Source organism: Galeopterus variegatus, unplaced genomic scaffold (genome assembly GCF_000696425.1).
Source record: "Galeopterus variegatus unplaced genomic scaffold, G_variegatus-3.0.2 Scaffold2086, whole genome shotgun sequence".
Taxonomy (NCBI): Eukaryota; Metazoa; Chordata; class Mammalia; order Dermoptera; family Cynocephalidae; genus Galeopterus; species Galeopterus variegatus.
Window position 1 is genome coordinate 284,741 of NW_007728197.1, and position 21,467 is coordinate 306,207.

The window sequence follows — 21,467 nt, forward strand, 5'->3', positions numbered from 1 at the left end:
GGGGGGTGTGGGTGGGTGGGTGGGGGGACACCAGACAGTGAGGCATTTTCTGAAAAAAACAATAATTTTTAGCATTGTATTTTAGTTTTTCTAACAACTTCTACAATGGTTGAAGTAAAATTCTTTGACTTTAAAATTGAGGCCACCTGGCCAGTCGCTGATTCTAGACCCCACTGGCTTTCCAGTGTTCCCTGCTTCCTGCCTCTTTCTCTGCCCTCCTGTCAGTGAGTAACAAGCCTGTTGGTGCCTCTGTCCTGGCAGCCCTGTCTGTGGTCCCTTTTCCTGCAACTCTTCTGCTTTCCCTCTTTGCTCTTCCTTCTTCCAGGTTGTGCCTCTCTTTCTAGTGCACTGGTGCCTTCAGACAGTTGGCTGTCCTCAGGCCTGCCCTATGCCCCCATAAAGTACCCTCTGGCTGGCCTTGTGGGCCCATCATGGCCACTTCTGTTGTCACTCCTAATATTCACAGGAAGGGAAGCAGCAGTACTGATGCTTCACAGAGTGGGGTCAAGAGCTCCTTCCATTCTCCCAAGTCACCTATCAGTCCCCTGGGATTGAACTCCGGAACGCCTGCTAACTAGGCTGATGAGGAAGACTGGCCAGGCCAGAAGGCCACAGCCTGCCTAGGTGATTCTTCCCTGAATTCCAGGCTCCTTCCTTAGGACAGATTGGCTACAGATTAACAAAAAGTTTAAAGTTATTTAAACCTTTATTCATAGTTAGCAATTTTTTATTTCCCAGTTTTCACCTCAAATCTCAGTTCTTAAGTACCTGATAGTGAAGAACACTGGTAGCCTTAAAAATACAAGGCAGTTCCTTTTTCAAAATGTGTTCACCTCACTCCATCCTTTGATCATTTCACCCCCGTCTTCTTGCTAGAGCCTCTCACCTGGACTAACTGACCAGAGACCCTTTCCCCTTCCTTGCTTCCTGAAGGGAGGCTTCATTCATGTCCTTGAGTAAAAATACTTTCAAGTTACCTTGTTTCCAGACCAATCAAGCTCATATCCTAAGTTTAGCTCCTCTTGCACCCGAAGAAAAAATAGCACATCTTCTTTTTTTCCTGATTGTAAAAGTAACATGTGTTCTTTGTAAACAATCAGACAAAATCAGTCAATATATAAACGTGTACACAAGACAGTGGCAAGCCTCTTTTATCTCACCACCCAATGGTAAACATGGTTATTAATCAGTTGGGTTTTTTAGGGATTTCAAAGTCCCACGTGGCCACTTATATTTGCCATGGCTGTCCCCTCCTCCCTACCTCTCATCAGGCCTGGTCCTTTGAGCCCTATAAGGTGCTCATTCCTACTTCTGTGGCTTTGCCCTTGGTATTCAGTCTTCTGTAATTGTCCCTGCCTTTCCCTCCACCCATCCAACTCACTCCTAATTTTAAAAATCCGGCTCAAATCCTGCCTGTTGCATGAAGATTTCCATGCCTTACCAATGTACAAATGTGCATGTATTCTGTGCCACGCAGTTTAACCATGCAACCATCTCCTTCTGATGCCACTACATCTTCCCACTAGATCACCTACTGTCAGGGAACTGGGATCACGTCTTATGCTTTTCTAGAGCCAAGTGACATGTTGGGCAATCAGCATACATCTGTCTAATACACATGAATAAGTAAACAGTTCATCGAGTGACTTCCTTTTAATTTAGTAAAAGTTCTTACTTAAACCCTTAAAGACTAAATCTAATTTCTTGTAGTTTACAGGCCAATAGGCCAGTGATACTTATACATGGACATCTTGAAAATGTGTTTAAATTTTCCCCACAAAGCACCACATGTAATCCTAGAGTACCTATGAAATTCAGGTGCCAATTAGGACAGAGATTTTCCCCAAGAGAGCTCTGACTCCAGCACAAAACTGTTGAGTTGCCAAGGCATTATTTACTTCCTGCTCACTAAACTGTCCCCCCTTCTGTAATCACCCCATCAAGTTTACACAATCCGTGGTGCCTAAAGTGATGATACCTCCATAAATCAGTGTTCAAATTGCCTGTTGTTGCAAAAGTGCCCAGGTGATGAATGTTCTCCTGCACCTTCTTGGTGCAGAATATTTTGATTGATTTAACAAAGGTTCCGATTCAGTCAAGGGCTGTGAAAGGCTCCATGGCATTGAGGAACAACACGTGCGGACTCTCAGCAGGAGCCCATGTTAAAAAGAAATGGCGAATGGCAGTGGCTGGGATGGAAGTGGGTTTGCTGCCCCCCACAACCCCTGCTGTCACATCATCCACTTTCAGACCAGAAGGTATCTGTGTGGAATCTGCAAATTGCTAACCACCAAGGGCTGAAGATACATGCTCACCTCTCATCACATTTAATCAGAATCACGCTGTCTGTTCCAATCCCTAAGGCTGCAGCTCCCTTCTTGAGAGAAAAATGACTCTGTTAAAAAAAAGGAAAAAAGCACATTTGTAATTAGTTCCATATGAAGACAAGATCTGGTCCCTTAGCTGGGTTTTTTCTTTTTCTTTTTTTTTTTTGCCTCCTTTTATTTCTAGTCTGTACCTCCAAAGCCTGGGCTGCAAAGAGAAGATGGCGTCCCTCACTTCTGCTCTTTTTTTTTTTTTTTTAAATTATGGTGAAATACACATGACTTAAATACCATCTTAACCATTTTTAAGTGTACAGTTCAGTGGCCTTAAGTACATTCACACCGTTATGCTACGATCACCACCATCCATCTCCAGAACTCTTTTCATCATGCAAAACTAAAACTCTGTGCCCGTTACCTGATAACTCCCCATTCCTCCCTCCCCCAGTCCCTGGCAATGACCCTTCTACTGTCTGTCTCTGTGAATTTGACTATGCTAGTTACCTCACTTATATAAGTGTAATCATACAGTATATGAGTTTTTACAACTGTCGTATTTCACTTACCATAATGTCCATCAAGGTTCATCCATGTTGTAGCATGTCACAATTTTCTTCCTTTTTAAGGCTGAATAATATTCTACACACACACACACACACACACACACACACACACACCACATTTTGTTTATCCATTCATCCATCCATGGACACTTGGGTTGCTTCCACTTTTGGTTAGTGTGAATCACACTGCTATGAAACATGGGTGTACAATGACCTCTTTGAGTTTCTGCTTCCAATTGTTTGGGGTAGATACGTAGATACCTACGAGTGGAATTGCTGTATCTTATGGTAATTCTATTTTTAATTTTTTGAGGAACTGTTGTACTGTAACTCCAAGCCGATTTTACATGTGAGGCATAAGAACACATCAACTCCTCCCAGCAGCTATGTGTTGTACAGCTTCCAGACTTACCCTTTGCTACCAAGAGACTACTACACTCAGTTTCTCCCAAATTCAGTGAAATTTTGTGCATTCAGGTAAGAGGAGAAATTGGCCCTAAATCCAGCACTCTTCATCCCAGAGTTGTCGGAGAGTCGTCTCCATTTGTAGTGCAGGTGACTGCCCAGCCTGGGGCAGGCTCAGGAAGGAGGCATCGGATACTGGCCGGGGCAGAACGACTTGTCTGTGTGCAGAGAACAGGCCACACTAACAGGCCACCGCCAAATCACTGTTTGTGCTTTTGGTTATTGATTCTGGGTCGGATTTTCTGTATCTCAATGGCCGTAATCACTGTGCCATTTGGAGAGCAGAGAAAGGCTAACCTAAACCCAGCTGTACTGCATCTGCCCGTCAGCCTCTTACCATTAACTACAGGCCATTAAGCTGTCCAAAAGGAGAGCTGCTTCCTCAATTTACATCTCCAAAGGCTTGCTGACTGGAATTTTAAGTTACAGTTCCAAAGAGTGTACTCTCTCTTCAAATGCCCACTTTTGACTCATCTAAATTCTTAAATATGCAGCACAGAAACTCCTAATGCACATATTTTTAGGGGGTCTGTCTAAAAAGCAAGAAGAAATCACATTTATAGCAGCAGCAAAATAATGTTAACCAATAAAGCAGACACTGAATAGAGGAGTTTAAAAAGCCCAGTGTAGCTAGATGTAATGAGGAAGGGCCATTAGACTCATTTTACAACCTCAGAATGACAAAGTGGGCAATCGTTACCAAGATACCTGGAAACAAGGAGAGAGAGCTTAATTGGGTCAAGGTTTGTAAAGATGCATGACTCCTCCACCAAAAAGAAGCATTCTCTTTTATGTATTTAGCAGAGCTCTGGGTGACCCTAAAGACAGGGAGCTCAGAGGAAAACAGTGCTAAGTCTCTTACAGCCAAGAGGGCACAGAAGAGCCAGCAGCCCCCACTGAGCGAGCACAAGCTACTCAAATTGTACCCCTTGCTAAATGAGCTCCTGAGCACTAAACCGCGAAATGGCAAATTGGGGATAAGTAAGAGATCTGGTGCACCTGGTCAATGAGAGGAAGTATTCTTGTCTGGTCTTTAATGAGAAAGAATAGGGGTTCTTAAATGAGGAGCAATTACCCAAGATAATTGATCACTGTACCAAATGCCACAGATTTAAAGAAAAACACATGCCCAGATAGGAAGTTTAAAGATGGGGAACAAAGGTGATGTGAGGCATGAAAAAGAAAATTAGTCACTGAACACTGTGTCTGTTTATATTTTCAGGAAACAGAGCAGAGAAATAGCTAAATGTTATCCACAAATAGCAAGGGACCCCAGGATAGGAAGGAACTTGGGAAGAGATAAAGACACTGCCTAATGAGGAAGGAACAGTGAAGACAGCTTGAATGGCATGTCTCTCTTGCCGCTGGTGAGACAATGCATGAAGAATCATTTTAAATCCTTGGCACCAGTTTAATGGAACCACTTGTTGATGAAACAGAGAACAGCGTCCAAAAAGCAGCCTCCTGTGTCTAGAGAGAACTCACAGGATGCTTGGCTGTGAGCAGAGGGTGGTAGGGACATGTGGCAGGGGTGGCCATCGGATCTGAAGGGTTGTGCCCAGGCGGGGATGGGGAGCTAGACTGCTCTGAGTGGCTTCAGAAGGGAAAATTATGAACTAAAATTGAAAACTACAAGGCTTCAAATTTGTCCCCAAATAATCAAGACACAGCTTGGTTATTATTAATCAGCTGTTCATCAATAGAATGGCTGGGGAATGGGCTAATGGGCACATACCCCTCCCCTCCCCTGATTTGGGAAAAATAACAATAGACCCTTGATGGAATTTAGTGCTTATTTACGACTAAATCATATTTATATTTAAGGGTATTAGATATTAAAACCCATATGATTTTAATTTTGTACTAAATGAAAAATTCAAAGTTGATGGAAGAGTAATTTTTCTATTTTTTTTTAATACATAGGTAATCTATACACAGGTTACATGATTCAGCTTACCTTTAAAACATGTGCAAATAATATGGGATTTTATAGTTATAAAATACTTGTAATAAAAAAATAAATAAGCAGGCATTCTGGGTTAAGTGAGATGATGTCATCCAGCATTAGAATGAGTCAGAAGGAGGGTCTGTCAGGCTGGAGGAGGCGTGAGCTCCGTGGTTCCCTTCAGCCCTATGACTAAAGGGTCATAGAGTGCGGCATGAATGGGGACAATAAATCTTACCTTCCGGGATGGGGGAGAGTCAGGTGAATGGTAGGAAGCTCTGAGACAAACCAGTTCAGAGTTTTAGCATGTCAGTTTCTCTTCTGCGGTTAGAATTTAGGTAATGAGTTTGGAAAGCTGCATTCATTTTTTCAAGCCATTAGTAGTCACATCCAAAGGTTTAACTGAGACCCAGATTAAACTGCTTGGTGGATCACAGGGTTTCAGGGGAAAGCCTCTGCTAGGCTTGGAGGACACACGGATTATTAAAACAGTCCTCAGTGACTTGCTAACCTCGTTCTCGCCCCTGAGACTTTGTACTTGCTGTTCTATTTCCCTGGAAAATCCTTCTCTCAGATATTTGTATGGCTCCCTCCCTCATTTGGTGTAGATCTCTGCTCACATATCACCTCCACCGAGAGATCTTTTTTATGATAATCCTATAAAAGAGCAAACTACCATCCTACTCTCTTGCCACCACATGGCATTATAGTAAATGTTTATTAGTTTACTGCTTGTCCCTTACTAGAACATGGGAGGCGGCATGAGGACAAAGCCTTTGTTACAGAGTTGATAAATATTTGTTGAATCTGTTGACCATAAGCTCAGGAACAAGTACTGGAAAATGTCACTATTTATTGCCATAAATCTCTGGTCACGAATCCCAATGTTGAGTGTGGCTTTAGAGACTGGAACCAGACAAGGGTAGACTAAGTGGGCCCCAGTGCCTCTAATCTAAGGGCCATTCTAAAAGCAAATCCAGAAGTCCTCTTGGCACCTACCCCAGTAGGCTTAAGATGGGACACTACTGTAGGCTGTTCTAACAAGACCAGCTGCTTAGGGGAAGAAAGAAGCAACCCAGACCCTTCAAATAAAGAAAGAGAAAGAACACACTAGTTTGGAAATGTCAGCTCTTAACTCTTCAGGCATTCTATCAAACATCCTAACTTCTAGCTCCAAGATCTATCAATTGTCCTTGGACTTGATCTTTTTGTACCAAGACTGCTCCCCTTTGTGGATGGAGTGAATGGGTGTGTGTGTAGAAACAATGAAGAGAGGTGAATGGGGATCATTATATATCATGGATCCCCCAAAAAGTAGATCTTGAAGTCCAGCATGTGACTGATCTGGAATCTGCTTCTTTGACCTTTTCCATATCTTGGACAACCTCCCCCACCCCAGTGATTGCAGTGCCAACAGTATTCCCCTTGTCCCTGTCCTGCTCCTTTTTCACACCCCTGACACACCCATTGGTTAGCCTATGTGTCCTTAAGACTTGGGGAAGAGGACAGCTCCATCTGCCTGAGGAAGAATGGTGGCCTCTGTCCCTGCTTCTGTTCATCAACTGTCCAAAAAGAACGTTCTGCTTTCCAAAGCATCTGATTTACAAAGACGCCTGGACTCCGTCAGATGGCCTCCTTGATTTCTAATGATCATAATTTGGAAGGGAGGGGTTCAGCCATCCACATTTTTGGAGGCTCTGTGTTACTGGGAGGTGATATGGAGCTGTGCACAAGGCATTTCTGTGAAGCTGTTACCTTATCGTTCGCACACTCATTCTAACTAGTAAAGTCAACCCACTGTGAGCTTGTACCATAAACATGAGTTAAAAGAAAGGAATGGTGTGCACCAGGATTAAGTTTAACATGAAAAGAGAGATCCAAAAATGACAGTTGGTGACAAATGAGAAAACCAGCACTGAGCGTGTCATTTTGAACACTAAATGGACAATTATTTTCATCACTTGGGGATCTTAAGAAGAGTGAATGAAAATGTATAATGGAAAGAGCTAATGTGAGACAAAATGACCTGGGTTTGACACGTGCTTCTAGTAAACAAGTTACTTTCTTTTTTTTTTTTCCTTTTTGTCTTTTTTCATGTCCGGCAACGGATCGCAACCCTCAGTGTCGCGCCCGTACTGGACTGGGACCGGCAACGGGATCGCAACCCTCGGTGTTGCTCCCATGCCTCGCTCAGCCAGTGAGCGGGAACCGGTCTGTATGTGGGATCCGAACCCTCGGCGGGAGCGCCTGCCGCGCTTCCCAAGCGGCGCACTGCAGCAGTGCGCCACCGGGCCGGCCCAACAAGTTACTTTCTTGTTCTGAGCTACTGTTTGCTCACTGCACTGATGAGCTCCTCTCTTGGCAGAACTGGTGTGAGAAGGGCAGATGTCGCACGTGAAGCGCTCCATGGGTGCTCAGAAGGGTGTTGCCTTTCTTATTCTCCCATCTTCCTACATAATGTGATACCATCCTCCTTTACCTTGAGTGGCATTTTGAAATCTTCATACTAAATTAAGTGTGTAGGGAAATCTCAAAATTATACAAGTAACGATAGAGGACCTAAACTCTTCCAAAGCTGCGAATCCTTGAGTATGGCTCTGGTATTTTGGAAAAAGGGGCACATTCATCTTAAGGAAACAATTTGCCCCAGTCATGTCTCCTGACACACTGCTCTCCATGCTGCTTCCATCTTGCCTCTTGGATGTGTTCAACTGTTTCTCCATGTGGGACACCAGTGGGGGGCTGGTTATAATAGCAACGTTAGCTGCCATTTGTGGCATGCACACTGAGGGCCAGGTGCTGTGCTCTAGCCTTTACAAATATCATCTCATATCATCCTCCTAACAACTATGTGAGCTGGGTATCATCACGTCCATTTCACAGATGAGGAGGAAATGAAGTAACTAGTCTGAGGTCATGCCCTGGGAGGTGGCAGAGCAGGGCTTGTCACCATTTCTAGTCAACTCCAAAGCTCACGGGCTTTATCGGTTAACCTGCAGAAAACTGTCTATCCAGTCACTTCTGACCTGACACTCAGAGCAAGGAAGAGTCAGTCACCTGATGTGGAATGTGATCCCAAGGGCCCCCTCCAGACCACTTCTTTTTCCTTTCTCTACAGGACAATGAACGCTCCCTGAGAGTAGGCACTGGGTCTGTTTTCTGCTGCCTCCCCAGGGCCTGAGGCAATGTCTGGCACAAAGCAGCACTGACTAAAGGAAGGAAGAAATAAAGAAACATCTCACAACCCAGTGGCTGGAATTGTGCCCTCCTACCTCATTCCTTTGTCTTCTGTTGCAATGGAAGTACCCCTAGGAGTGGCAATGCTTAGGTCTTACCTGTCACTTACATTTCAGCATCACTCTCAGGTTCTTACCTGAGAGTAGGTTTTGACAGAACAGGGCAGAGGAGAAAATAACATGGGAGCAATCACAAATAGCCAAAGTAATCCTTAACAACAAAAAAATAAAGCTGGAGGCATAACACTACCAACTTCAAATTATACTACAAAGCTATAGTAGCCAAAACAGCATGGTACTGACATGAAAACAGACACTCAGACCAATGGAACAGAATAGAAAACCCAGAAATCAACTCACATACTTACAGCCAACTGATCTTTGACAAAGGCAACAAGAACACACATTGGGGAACAGACTGCCTCTTCAATAAATGGTGCTGGGAAAATTGGATATCCATATGCAAAAGAATGAAACTAGACCTGTGCCTCTTACCATATACCAAAACCAACTCAAAATGGATTAAAGACTTAAATATAAGACCCGAGCCATAAAATTACTGAAAGAAAACATATGGGAAACACTTCAGAAAGTAAGACTGCAGAAAGACTTTTATGAATAAGACCTCAAAAGCACAAGCAACAAAAGAAAAAACAAACAAATGGGACTATATCAAACTGAAAAGCTTCTGCATAGCAAAGGAAACAGCCAACAGAGTGAAAAGACAACCTACATAATGGGAGAAAATATTTGCAAATTATACATACAACAAGGGATTAACATCCAGAATATATAAGGAACTCAAACAACTTCACAGTAAAAAACCAAATAATCCAATTTAAAAATGGACAGCAGAGCTGAATAGACATTTTTCAGGAAGACACACAAATTATGAACAGGTACATGAAAAAATGCTCAACATCACTAATCATCAGGGAAATGCAAATCAGAACCACATTGAGATATCATCTTGCCCCAGTTAGACTGGCCATTATTAAAAAGACAGAGAATAACAAATGCTGATGAGGAGGAGGAGAAAGGGGAACTCTTCTGCACTCTTGGTGGGACTGTAAATTAGTAAAGCCATTATGGAAAACAGTATGGAGGTTTCTGAAACAACTGCAGATAGAACTACCATATGATCCAGCAATCCCACTTCTGGTGTATACCCAAAGGAATGGAAATCATCATGTGGATGGGATACCTGCACTCCCGTGCTCATTGCAGCTCTATTTACAGTAGCCCAAATCTGGAGCCAACCTGAATGTCCATTGATGGATGACTGGATAAGGAAAATGACTGGATGTGGTATATACACACAATGGAATACTGCTCAGTCATAAAAAAGGATGAAATTCTGCCATTTGCAAAAACATGGATGAGCCTGGAGAAAATTATGTTAAGTGAAATAAGCCAGATACAGAAAGAGAAATACTGCATATTCTCACTCATAGTTGGGTGCTAACAAAGTGTCCATTGTTATTATTCTGATTTTTGAAATGTGAGAACATATTATCTACTTAAAACATATTACAAATATAAAATTAAAGGAAGGAAGGAAGGAAGGAAGGAAGGAAGGAAGGAAGGAAGGAAGGAAGGAAGGAAGGAAGGAAGGAAGGAGGAAGGAAGGAAGAAAAGACCACAATAATACGTTGAACTTTCCGGAGACAACAAATCTATGGTTACTGGAGGTGGGAGGGAGGGATAGAGGGAGAAGGGGGTTGGGAAGAAATTGAGCTGCCCAGGTCACTTTTTTTTTTTTTTTAAAGGAGATCTATTTTTGGAATTGTAATGTTCTCAAGTAGTAATATGTAAAAACCATCTTTCTAAAGCAATTATGAGAATTATCTTCCCTCAGAAGCAGGCTGAGGCCATGAGGAGCCTCGGGAGAACATCAGTGACTGGCTCCAGGAGATATGGACAGGAGCTGGGCTTGGTGTGTGAAAGGTAGAGTAAATTAGTTATGGTGATTTGCCTAAAGGGTCCCAGTGTCTGTTGTGATTATGGAGAACATAATCCTCTAGATGAGATTATGCTTTTTCATGGAAGCTATTTCTGGAAGAGCTTGTGTCACTCAAGGAAATAGAAGGAATTTGGAATTAAGCTAATGGTTTATGCTTTCAAAGGATTTAGAGCTAAAGATGTGAACTATTGGGCTGGAATCTTAGCTTCCCTCTAAACCTAGTTTCAAGAAAGGACCTAAAACTCATCAGACTAATTTTTACGAATCCTTTCTAGGACTGAAGATTTGGGGAAGGTGATGAGCTTCCAGTAAAGGATGAGTGTTAAACCAAATGATCTTTAAAATCCCTTCCAGGGCCGGCCCGGTGGCGCACTGCTGTAGTGCACCGTTTGGGAGTGCGGTGGCGCTCCTGCCAAGGGTTTGGATCCCACATGTGGACCGGTTCCTGCTCACTGGCTGAGCGAGGTGTGGGTGCGACATGGAGGGTTGCAATCCGTTGCCGGACATGAAAAAAGACAAAAAAAAAAAAAAAAAATTCCCTTCCAATTCTGTGATTTTGTAATTCTGTACTTTATTTTTTTAAATTTTTTATTTTTTCCTTTTTGTCTCTTTTCGTGTCCGGCAACGGATTGCAACCCTCAGTGTCACACCCGTACTGGACCAGGACCAGCAACGGGATCGCAACCCTCGGTGTTGCGCCCGCACCTCGCTCAGCCAGTGAGCAGGAACCGGTCTGTATGTGGGATCCGGACCCTCGGCGGGAGCGCCGCCGAGCTCCCAAGCGGCGCACTGTAGCAGTGCGCCACCGGGCCGGCCCTGTAATTCTGTACTTTAGAGGAAAGTAATTTTGGAGCTCTTCAGTCATAGCTTAAATGCCATCTCTTGTTTCAACTCAGTGATTTATTTACTTCCTCTAATGTTCTTCACAGCAATACTATTTGTTTCATTTAGTCTTATTTAAGTTTTACAAGAAAACAGTTGACTTGAACGAACAGAAGAGTTTAAAAGCTTGCTCTCCCAACTTATGTAAAGTTTTGGTCTGTGTTGGTGACCAGAAAAGATGTGGGTATCTTTGGTGGGGTGCAACAGAGAGAGAGTGAAGGGTCATTTAGAAAACAAAAGATGACTCTTTGTTTCTGAATGTGTGAAGTTTCTGGTTGGATGCAGAAGGCTACAGAGTTTAACATCATTTCCATCTCTATGGCTCTGAACATGCCAAGTTATAAACTCAGTGCTCAGAATAGAAGAAAGGACATTAACTTGACCTGGCTCAGTAGATCAGGAAATTATATTAGCACTAGAATAACCACCACGGGGGAAATGGGCTTTGAGGAAAGATGCTATAAATGAATTTAGAGCAGCCAGCTAAAGAGTGGTGTTCAAGTCACCCAACCCAGGAGTTGAAAGAGCAGTGCTGGGATTGTTGGAAACTGAGGCTCTAGATCTGGCTCTGCCATTGACTGGCTGTGAAACCGTGGGCAAAGCATCTGCCATCTCTGGGGCTTGGTTTCTTCATCTATAAAACAAGGTTGTTGTTTTTTAGTTATCTAGTACTCGTATTTATGTAGAGTTTCCTATGCCCCAAGCACTGAGGCCAGTGTTTTATAAGGTTCTCACTTACTTCTCCAAAAGTCTTGGGCCTTGGAAGCCTCTCAAAGAGCATGAAGAGAGAACACTTGAAGCAGCTTCTGCCTCAGCCACTGGCCTTGCCTCTCCTCGCTGGATCAACACAGCAGCACCTCCATCACCCTTTCTCCCCATAGGCCAAGAAATTCAGGAGGAAAAACCTCCATGCAAGGAGTGACATTGTTTAGCTTGAAGAAAAGGCATTTGAGAAATGACTTGGTATTTTTTTTTACCTTCAGCCTGCAGAGATCTATTTCAGGAGCTGGTAAAGACAAAGTGATTGTAAAATCTGAAAAGACCAAGGGAATATGTGGCCTGGCCTGAAGCCAGAAGGAGCTAAATGATGAATTGAATGCTAGAGGTCTAGGGTCCAGAAGGAACTAGGGATGGGGATTGTGTTACTCTTAACCTGAAGCTTCAAGGGCAGATCTCACTTTTAAGAGCTCATCTGTCCAGAACGGTTTGGGTCAGGTGTTCAAGGAGACATAGGAGTACTTTAAATGAGCTCTGAAAGCCCCCTCTAGCCCAGCCCTATGAGGTAATGAGAAGGGCTTTTTTGGTAGGTGGAGGGAATAACAGTTGAGCATCACCTTCACATTTAGAAAAAGGCACATGGTGGAAATTTGATTAGGGAAGGTATAAAATGTTAAGACAATCGATGAACTGTTGTATGCAAAACTGTGCTACTGAATCTTTTAATCTGGTTTCTACAGTGGTAGTGAGGGCAGGGACCTCACTGGTCTGGGAATCAGGAAGACCAGTTTGATCCTGGCTCTACCTACCTAGCTGACTTCATTTTAAAAATGCTGATAATAATCTCTGTTCTACTTATCCCACAAGATTGTTTGCGAGAATCAAACAAGATTGTATATACTGCAAGTGTTTTAAAAACTGTCAAACAGTAATCAGATATTGCAAATTACAATTGCAGTTCATCTGTCAAATATGATAAATCTCTAGTTAGAACCAATTGGTATTTTAGGAAGGATTCATATGATCATTCATAATTTTGTGTGTGGATAGATATACAGGAAGGAAGAGGGAGAATCTAATAGTTGTTGTATAGCAGAATCGCCTTTCTTTCCCTTAGAAATGAAAAAGTAAGTTTACAATGTTAGGAAGAGAAGGCATAGAAAGATTATTGTCAGACCACATGGCCTGAGCTTTCTGGGCAAGGCTACATCAATTTACAACAGGCAGGAGGCTGAGAAGTTCATGTGGAAACCAGAGATGCCTGGCAGGAAGCACAGGGCAACTTGCTACTGAGCCAACCTCGATTTAGCTTGCAGAAACAGCTCGGAATTCAAAAGAAAAAGATGCCAAGATAAGATCATCTGGGCTTTTTGAGGCCAAGACTATAGTAACATTTAACTATTTAGGGGTCCACAACCACTTCAGGGAAATAGTAACTGAGAAGAAAAGTTATATCATATTTTCTACCTTTAGAGATGCCTAGAATGAAAGCTACCTCGTGGTGGGGTACCAGGTGTGGAAGACTAAATAATGAGCACCCCATTCCCCCCAAAAGATGTCCACATCCTCATCCCCAAAACTTATGATTATGTTACCTTACATGGCAAAATAAACTTTGCAGATAAGATTAAGGTAAGGATCTTGAGATGCGAGATTTTCCTGGATCATCTGATCAGGCCCAGTATAACCATAAGGGTCCTTTTATGTGAAAGAGGGAGGCAGAAGAGTCGGAGTCAGGGCCGGCCCGGTGGCACACTCGGTAGAGTGCGGCACTTGGGAGCACGGCGGCGCTCTCACCGAGGGTTCAGATCCCATATAGAGACCGGTCCGCTCACTGGTTGAGCGCGGTGCGGGCGCGACACCAAGGGTTGCGATCCTGTTGCCGGTCACGATAAAAGACAAAAAGGAAAAAAAATAAAGAAATAAGAAGAGTCGGAGTCAGGGCCGGCCCGGTGGCACACTCGGTAGAGTGCGGCACTTGGGAGCACGGCGGCGCTCTCACCGAGGGTTCAGATCCCATATAGAGACCGGTCCGCTCACTGGTTGAGCGCGGTGCGGGCGCGACACCAAGGGTTGCGATCCTGTTGCCGGTCACGATAAAAGACAAAAAGGAAAAAAAATAAAAAAATAAGAAGAGTCGGAGTCAGAGAAGATGTGGTGAGGGAAGCAGAGGTGGGAGAGAGAGAGAGAGGTTTGAAGATGTTATGCTGCTGGCTTTGAAGATGGGGGAACAGACCATGGAATGTAGGTGGCCTTGAAGCCGGAGAAGGTGAGGAAATGGATCTTCAAGAGCTTCCTGGAGAAGTGCAGCCTGCTTTTCGCATTTTAGATTTCCAACCTCCAAAACTATAGGAATGAATTCATGTTGTTTTAAGCTGCTAAGTTTATGATAATTTGTTCCAGCAGCAATAGAAAGGTAAAATCCTAGGTAATTTCAAGCTGTGATCTCTGCTAAATTTGATCCCTATACATTGAGGAAGGGCATTAAAAAAGTAAAAGCCCAAAAGATGACTGAAGACAAGATGCTCAAGATAATTTGTTAACACATAGTCATTAGTTTCCTTTAATTCTATGGCTACTGCTATGGTAGTGAACCGTATCCACTGGCTTCCAATCAGTACTTGCCCTTTGTTTCTTTGTTATGAACACACACAGACAGACACACCCCACTTAAAATAGGAAAAATAAAAAATTCCGTGGTAGAATTGAGACCCACTGTGGCTCCCTGCTTTTCCTGACTGACATCTTACGGGAGCACTTGGTCTCTAGTCTCCTTACAGACCCTTTCTTCCCTCCCTGTCTCCTATCCTAGCCACCAGAGGGCTTCTTGACCTTCTTTGAGGCAGTTGTTTTCCAAACCCTAGGCTACTCTGAGGCAGAGGTCACAAAGGAACAGTTTTATGAATTACATGGCAGGTGATGCTTATCTGATGCCTGTCCAGGAATGGATCTCTGGTTTATTGCAGACCATGTGGAGCAGGAGGGTTTGGAGCCAGGGTGCTGCTCAAACAGCTGCAGCATGACTTTGAGCTTGTTTGCTGCTTTACCCCTGCATGTGGGAGAAAGCTGGTTGCCTGGTAGGCTAAAGCTGTTTAGTGTTTAGCTCAATTTATGTGAACAGGATGGGCCACTTTTTCAATGCCTTGGTGTTAGTAGAAGGAACGGCGCTGACTCTTTGAAGGCTGTGGAAGGAATATGAAGTTCTCTGCCACAGCGTTCAACAAGGAAGACTAGAGCTATCAGCTCTGTCTGGCCAGCAGCCTGGTCACAGGAAGGAGTCTGTGCTTGGCTGAGACAGATCTGACCCAAAGATCAGATGTGACAGATCACCATGCTATTTCTTTATAGTAATAAAACCTCTGGTCAAGTCCAAGGATTAATGTTAAATGGTTCAAGATACCATGAGGGTAGAATATCTATCTGATCAGCTGACTGAACTTCTAAACAGAAAGACTGTTTCAATGGGATATTGGAGTTTTGTCATGTAGGCACAGCACCGATGATCCAAATGAGTTCATAGTCACTCTGCCTTCTCTTCTCACCCCCTTCCCCTAAAGCACAACATTATCACAGAAAAGTGGAGGTGGGAACTACAGGTAATAAACCACAGGTAAAATACTCTCCTTTATCCTTGATGTTTTTCTTGAATTTCAAAGAGAAAAGGAAGACACAACACACCATTGTACCACTCAGATGTTCTCTCCCCTCATTCCAGAAAGAGAACCTCTGGGGAAAAAGCATTTCTAAGCCATCATTCCTTCAACTCAGGGATGAAATATAACCTTAAACTTGGAAAGAACAGAAACACATACATGCTCGGATGTGAAGGCAATGAGCCTGGGAACAGCAGCCATTCCTTTCTCCTTGACTTCGGGGAACATCTTAAACCGCGCGATCATCATGGCGTACATGTTAGATATGGCGCCACCTAAAGTGCACAAAAAAAACACTGTTACTTTTTCTGTTCATTATTAACATCATCTCACATGCAAGCAGCATTCCTTAATTCCACTGACCTAGAGTCCTCCTTGGACACAGGAGAAAACCTTAATGGTTATCCTTTGAACTGAACCCTCAACTCAAAGGACCTAAGAGAGTTCAGAGAAGGCACATCAGCCCAACCACAGGATGGATGCCACCCCCCATACTGCAACTGCAACTGGTTCTGCTCTTGCTGAGAATCTTTTGAAGAGGCTTTTAAGAAGAGAAATTTTTGCCTTCCTTCCCAACTTGTGTGTGTGCTCGTTCTGCATTAGGCTTGTAAAATCCTACTTATAACCTGATAGAAAAGAGTTATTATTATTATTATTATTTTCATTGCAACTCATGTAATGCTTTGTGCTTGGACTGAAACAAATAAGTTAATGGTGTGGTCTGATAATCAATGAGTCTTAGAGAATGCAGGATAAATATCCAAGTCTATCTCATCATAGTCATCAGTCCATTACCTACCCCATAACTATTTTTCCCTCTCAAAGACATCATTGAAACATAATTGCATTAGTTAACAAAATATTATTTCATACGTATAAGAAAACACACAACTAAGAGAGTTTTAAGTCCATATTGAATTATTTTTCCTGTGTCATCCTAAGATTGTCAGGGATTTCATAAAATAAGATTTAGATATTGTAAGTAGGATCTCACTTGACAAGCAAAGATAAGTGAACTTTCCTCTGGGTAGCTGGGACGCTTAGGATTTTCAGGAAAAAGACAGACTGTTACAAATGTAAATGAATATGCTGGTGTGGAAGACATGAGACTATGAGGCAGAGTGAGGGTACCCCGTCCCCTCCCACCCAAAGGGAGACAACCCCAGGCCCTGCCATGATGTGGGTGCTTGGAATTGCCTTCCTTCCTGGTGACTGAGGAGCTGGAGGGCCCCATGCCAAGTTGAGTGGCCCATGAAGGGCTGTGACCTTTGCCTCATGAGCCCTGGGCTCTGACCCAAGCAGGCCGCCTGGCACAGAGCAGTCATTACCCAGATCCTGGCCTCCCATCAGTCAGAATGAGGACATTTCCTACCTTTCTGGATCCCAGAGACACAAGACAAGCAGAATCCAGGTCAAGTCGCTCTGAGCAGATACTATGTCTAAAAGGCGGATTATAGGATGCTGAACAAGGGGCCATCTTTTAAAGGAACTTACACTCCAGCTCATGGATTCTCAACCTTGGTGCTTATTGACATTTTTGGCTACATAATTCTTTGTGGTGAGGGCTGTCCTGGGTATTACAGGGTGTAGCAGTACCCCTGGCATCTACCCTCCAGGTGCCAGTAGCAACCTCCCCTCCCCAGTTATGACAACCAAAAATGTCTACAGGGATTGTCAGATGTTCCTTGGGAGGGAGGTGAGGAGGGCGGGGCAGGGAGTGGGCAGTAAAATAGCTCACAGTTGAGAAGTACAGCTCTAGTTGTTCTTCTTAAAGAGGCTGGGGAGGGGAAAAGGGGAGAAGAGAAAGGGAAAGATGAACTTGAAGAAAATGCTCTTCATAGTGCAGTTATCCAGGCAGCTTCCAGCCCTGACCTCCCATCCCTTATTTTGCAGCTCAGTTATCATCTGGCTAAAGGCTCTGCAGTCCCAAGACAGATGAAGAGTCTTCTGGGTATCTGCACAGAGCGGACTTCTTTGTGCAACACAGGTGTGAGGACAGATGCATGAGCACTTCATGCTCTTATTATCTGTGAGAGGAAAGGTTTGTGACTAAGCCATGCTTTCCTTTTTTCCCCTTGGTCCTCATGCTTCATGACCTGCTGAGCAGCGAGAAGTGTTCCGGTTCTCTCTGGTTCCAGCTGTAGGTGACATCACATGCACAGATTTCTTCTAGGAGTCCTAAAGGACTTCCCACGAAGCATGAAACACCTGGATGTCTTAGATGGAGGTGTAAGGCAAACTGAGCTGAGCTATGTATTCAAGTTACAGATCTAACTCTTCACATTTAGTCCCAGAGAATAGAACTTTCAGATCACAGGCACATAAGATCTGTGATTTTTCTTATTCCTACCCCTTAAATCGTAAGACCCTTTACACCAGGAGCAAGGCTAGATGCTACCTGCTGAAGCATCTATTAACGAATAAGGATGCTAGGAGCCATTTCTCTTCTGTGATGCCTTGTAGAAAGCAGAACAGAAATAGGCTACCAATTGCTTCTCTGCTGCCCCCGCCCAACTTTGCAATGTCTAAATTATACTGCAGCATATCTATACCTTCCATCTTGGGGTGAGAGCATATGGGCCTTTAGGCCCCAAAGAAGGAGCCGCATGATCAAATTTAAGTCTTCTCTACCTGATAATTCCCCATCATCGATGAGGGTGGAGAGGCAAGCAGGAGGCTAAGTCCATAACTAGCCTAGCAGGACTGACAAAGAGGATTCTTTACCCGGGTGTATATTTTCTGGGACATGGAGGTTCTAAGACCAGCCAGGTCAATTAGGCCTGGCCCCTAGTCAAATTAGTTAAATTTTCAGAGTCAACGGGTATAGCTGTTCTCTCTTCATTCCTAGGAACCATTAAAATAGAACCCACGATGCTGTAGGTTCTTCTCAGGGACAGCTCAGTCCCACAACCAACCATACAAGGGGAGGGAGAATAAAAGTAAAAATCATGTTGATCTCCCAAGCCCACCTAGTTCCTCATGAAAAATGCCTTCAAAGGCATTGATGACAAATCTCCCTCAACAGGAGATGGCTTTCCAAAGGAAAAGAAGTACTAAGTGCCCTACAAAATAAAGACTAGCTTAAAATTCATCACAGCTGGTGTTCAATGACTTAAAAAAAAGGCTAATTTTCCTTTCCATTTAACTAATACTTTTTCCTTCAGCACCTGTAAAATTGTGCTATGTATTTAAAAACAAAAAATAAAACAGCAGATCTGAGCGTGCACACAAACATGCTTAATTTAAGCCGAGGCCTTGAGGCCACTCCACTGTTGCTTGTTCTTAATTTCTTCCTTCCACTTTTTTCCCCCTCTCTCTCATCATCTGCATGACTTGGTAGATTTGCTGAAGAGAGATCATGACTTGGTCTTTGCTATGCCTCACATAATGGCAGGAGTGGCTCTGGCATCTCCAGCAGGACTGGTACAACAGCATACTGATGACTGTCCCCTCCTGCCACTGATTAGATGGTGGTCGGCATACCAGGTATCTTTTCCTTGGGTCAGTGACTCTCTCTTCCCACTGCCTTTCTAACTTTTATTTTTCTCTACATCAGCCAAGGTCACACACAGACCTGTGAACCAAGGGCACAGCTTTTTGTTTCAGGTTGATTCTCTTGGCTGAGAGAGGTGTAAATAATGGAGCTTAGAATGCAATGGCTGGTAATAAAAGGCAGGATGGAAAAGGCTGAATGGCATGATAAAGAAGAGATGGAATGAGAAACCTCTTGAAGAAATCATTACCCTTTTTTTTTTAGCTCTCAGAAAATATCTAAGGCATACTCTGTTCTCCTTGAAATTAGTGTAAATCAGCTTCCCTGATTGTTACTTCGAAGACTACAGTAGTACAGACATTCTATTGAGTAGATCTTGCTCGTTATGCTCCGTCAAGCAGTGAATGTTTTGTTAAATAAGGCTAACCTTTTTCTTTCACTAATTCTAGGAAGAGCATCAGAGAGTGAATTCCTTATTAGGAATCTTTATTCCTTTGTTCCACATTATCCACACATCCTGCATGTAGGATCACAGTAGAAGTAATGGGTAAATATCACCTCTGGTTATGCTCTTTTTGAACACAAATAATTAATGTCCAAGCATGGGGTAGTTAGCTTGGAGGCATGTTCAATGGACATGTACACTTAATCACACTCATTCTTTTGACTGATACGTAGCCTTATTAACCTAATCATAAATATGGACTAGATATTTAATCTTTGTTATGTTCATAATGAGGCATATTGGAAGAAAAAACACAAGGAAAGGTTGAAATATCATATACCAGGAGAAAATATCCCATCACCAGAGCCCCCTGGCCAGCCAATGATTTCTCTCATTTTCTTTAGTGTGACATATTCCAAAAGCACAAATACTGGAGCAATTTCATAGGTGAACCTGAAATGTAGAAATGGCCAAATTTTATGTATGTAACTCAAAGAAATAATTCATCATTACAATATCTATAGGACTATTTCCTTTTTCAAACCACACATTCACAAATGTTATGATTATCACATTAAGCAGAGAGAAAATTATTTCTAAAAGGTCATCTGATAGGCATGCTCATTTTTTTCTATCCCTGAAGTCAAGAGCTTCAATTATTGGCATAATGCACAAGGGTAGTTTATATTGAATAAATAAAGAACGTTGCAGAGTAATAGTATTTAAAAGACAATGTATAGTTTCATCTCTCTTTTATAAGATATATAATTATAAATCCAAAATGCCAAAATAATCCTTTTGTATTTTAAAAATTTTGTATAGTTTGTATGAAAGATATATCAGGACTATTTTCTATTAAGCTATAGTGAACACTCATATATTTCTGCAGTTGGTATCACTATTTTAGGGGCCACTTAATGAAGAGAGATTTTTACATAAGAGGTAAAGACTATGGAATCTCACTAAAAGTTATCCTGGATTATATAAAAACGCATTTAGCTACTTACATGTTAGTGTTTGCTGTTGATGTCAGCCAGTCTGCTGCTAATCCAACCATATCCAATCCAGTGGAAAGTTGATTGAAATATCTGGGATGCCCTGAATAAAATGTAATACCAGAAACAGGATTGCATCCAATGAAAATAAATGCCTTTTAAACACATGATTTCTGTAGCTAAAGAGCCTTGAAAGATCCTTCAGTAACAGGAAACCCATATTCAGAAACCCAACATGTACACACATGTGTGTGCACAAGAACACACACACTCATACGCACACACACAAAGAGCACTGTTTCTAACCATAGAGACTATGTTGGGCTTTGGTATTTCTTTTAAAACACAGTCTAAAATTCTTTCTTTAAACATTCACTTTAAAAAACAACAAATGCATTTTGCACTCTGGACACTAGTTTACTTCCTACCACTCTTTCAATACATTTGCAAACTAAAATGCTACTGCAAGCCAAAACAATTTAATGACAGTTTCCTTCTTGTTTACAGTCATGCTACTAAAAATCCTTTCTTGTTGAAGTTGTTCTGAGAATCAGTCATACCATGACATCCGCCAGGCATGCCAACATTCATAATAATATCTGTGACAAATGGCTGATGATTACAAAAGACAGGGCAAAAATGAGAAAATAGGACACTCTGCAGAGTGATTTGCCCTGGATTCAAAAGGTGATGATTGTCCAAGGATTGTATGGACAAAGCTAATTCTTGTCAATTCTCCTCTCTCTGAATACTTGATTATAAATAACAGAGCTCCCTCAAATTTGT

The 21,467-nt window shown here is 42.7% G+C and overlaps 1 protein-coding gene across 1 annotated transcript in view; it reads right to left on the bottom strand.

The window, feature by feature from the left end:
- Positions 1 to 21,467, bottom strand: part of GAD2 (glutamate decarboxylase 2 (pancreatic islets and brain, 65kDa)) — an 82,042-nt gene that overhangs the window by 53,268 nt on the left and 7,307 nt on the right. The window contains exons 5-8 of the mRNA XM_008580422.1: positions 20,694 to 20,784; positions 20,027 to 20,139; positions 15,908 to 16,023; positions 2,316 to 2,395 (exon numbers count right to left, since the gene is read on the bottom strand). Coding sequence (XP_008578644.1) covers positions 2,316 to 2,395; positions 15,908 to 16,023; positions 20,027 to 20,139; positions 20,694 to 20,784 — 400 coding nt within the window. The remainder of the gene's footprint in view (positions 1 to 2,315; positions 2,396 to 15,907; positions 16,024 to 20,026; positions 20,140 to 20,693; positions 20,785 to 21,467) is intronic.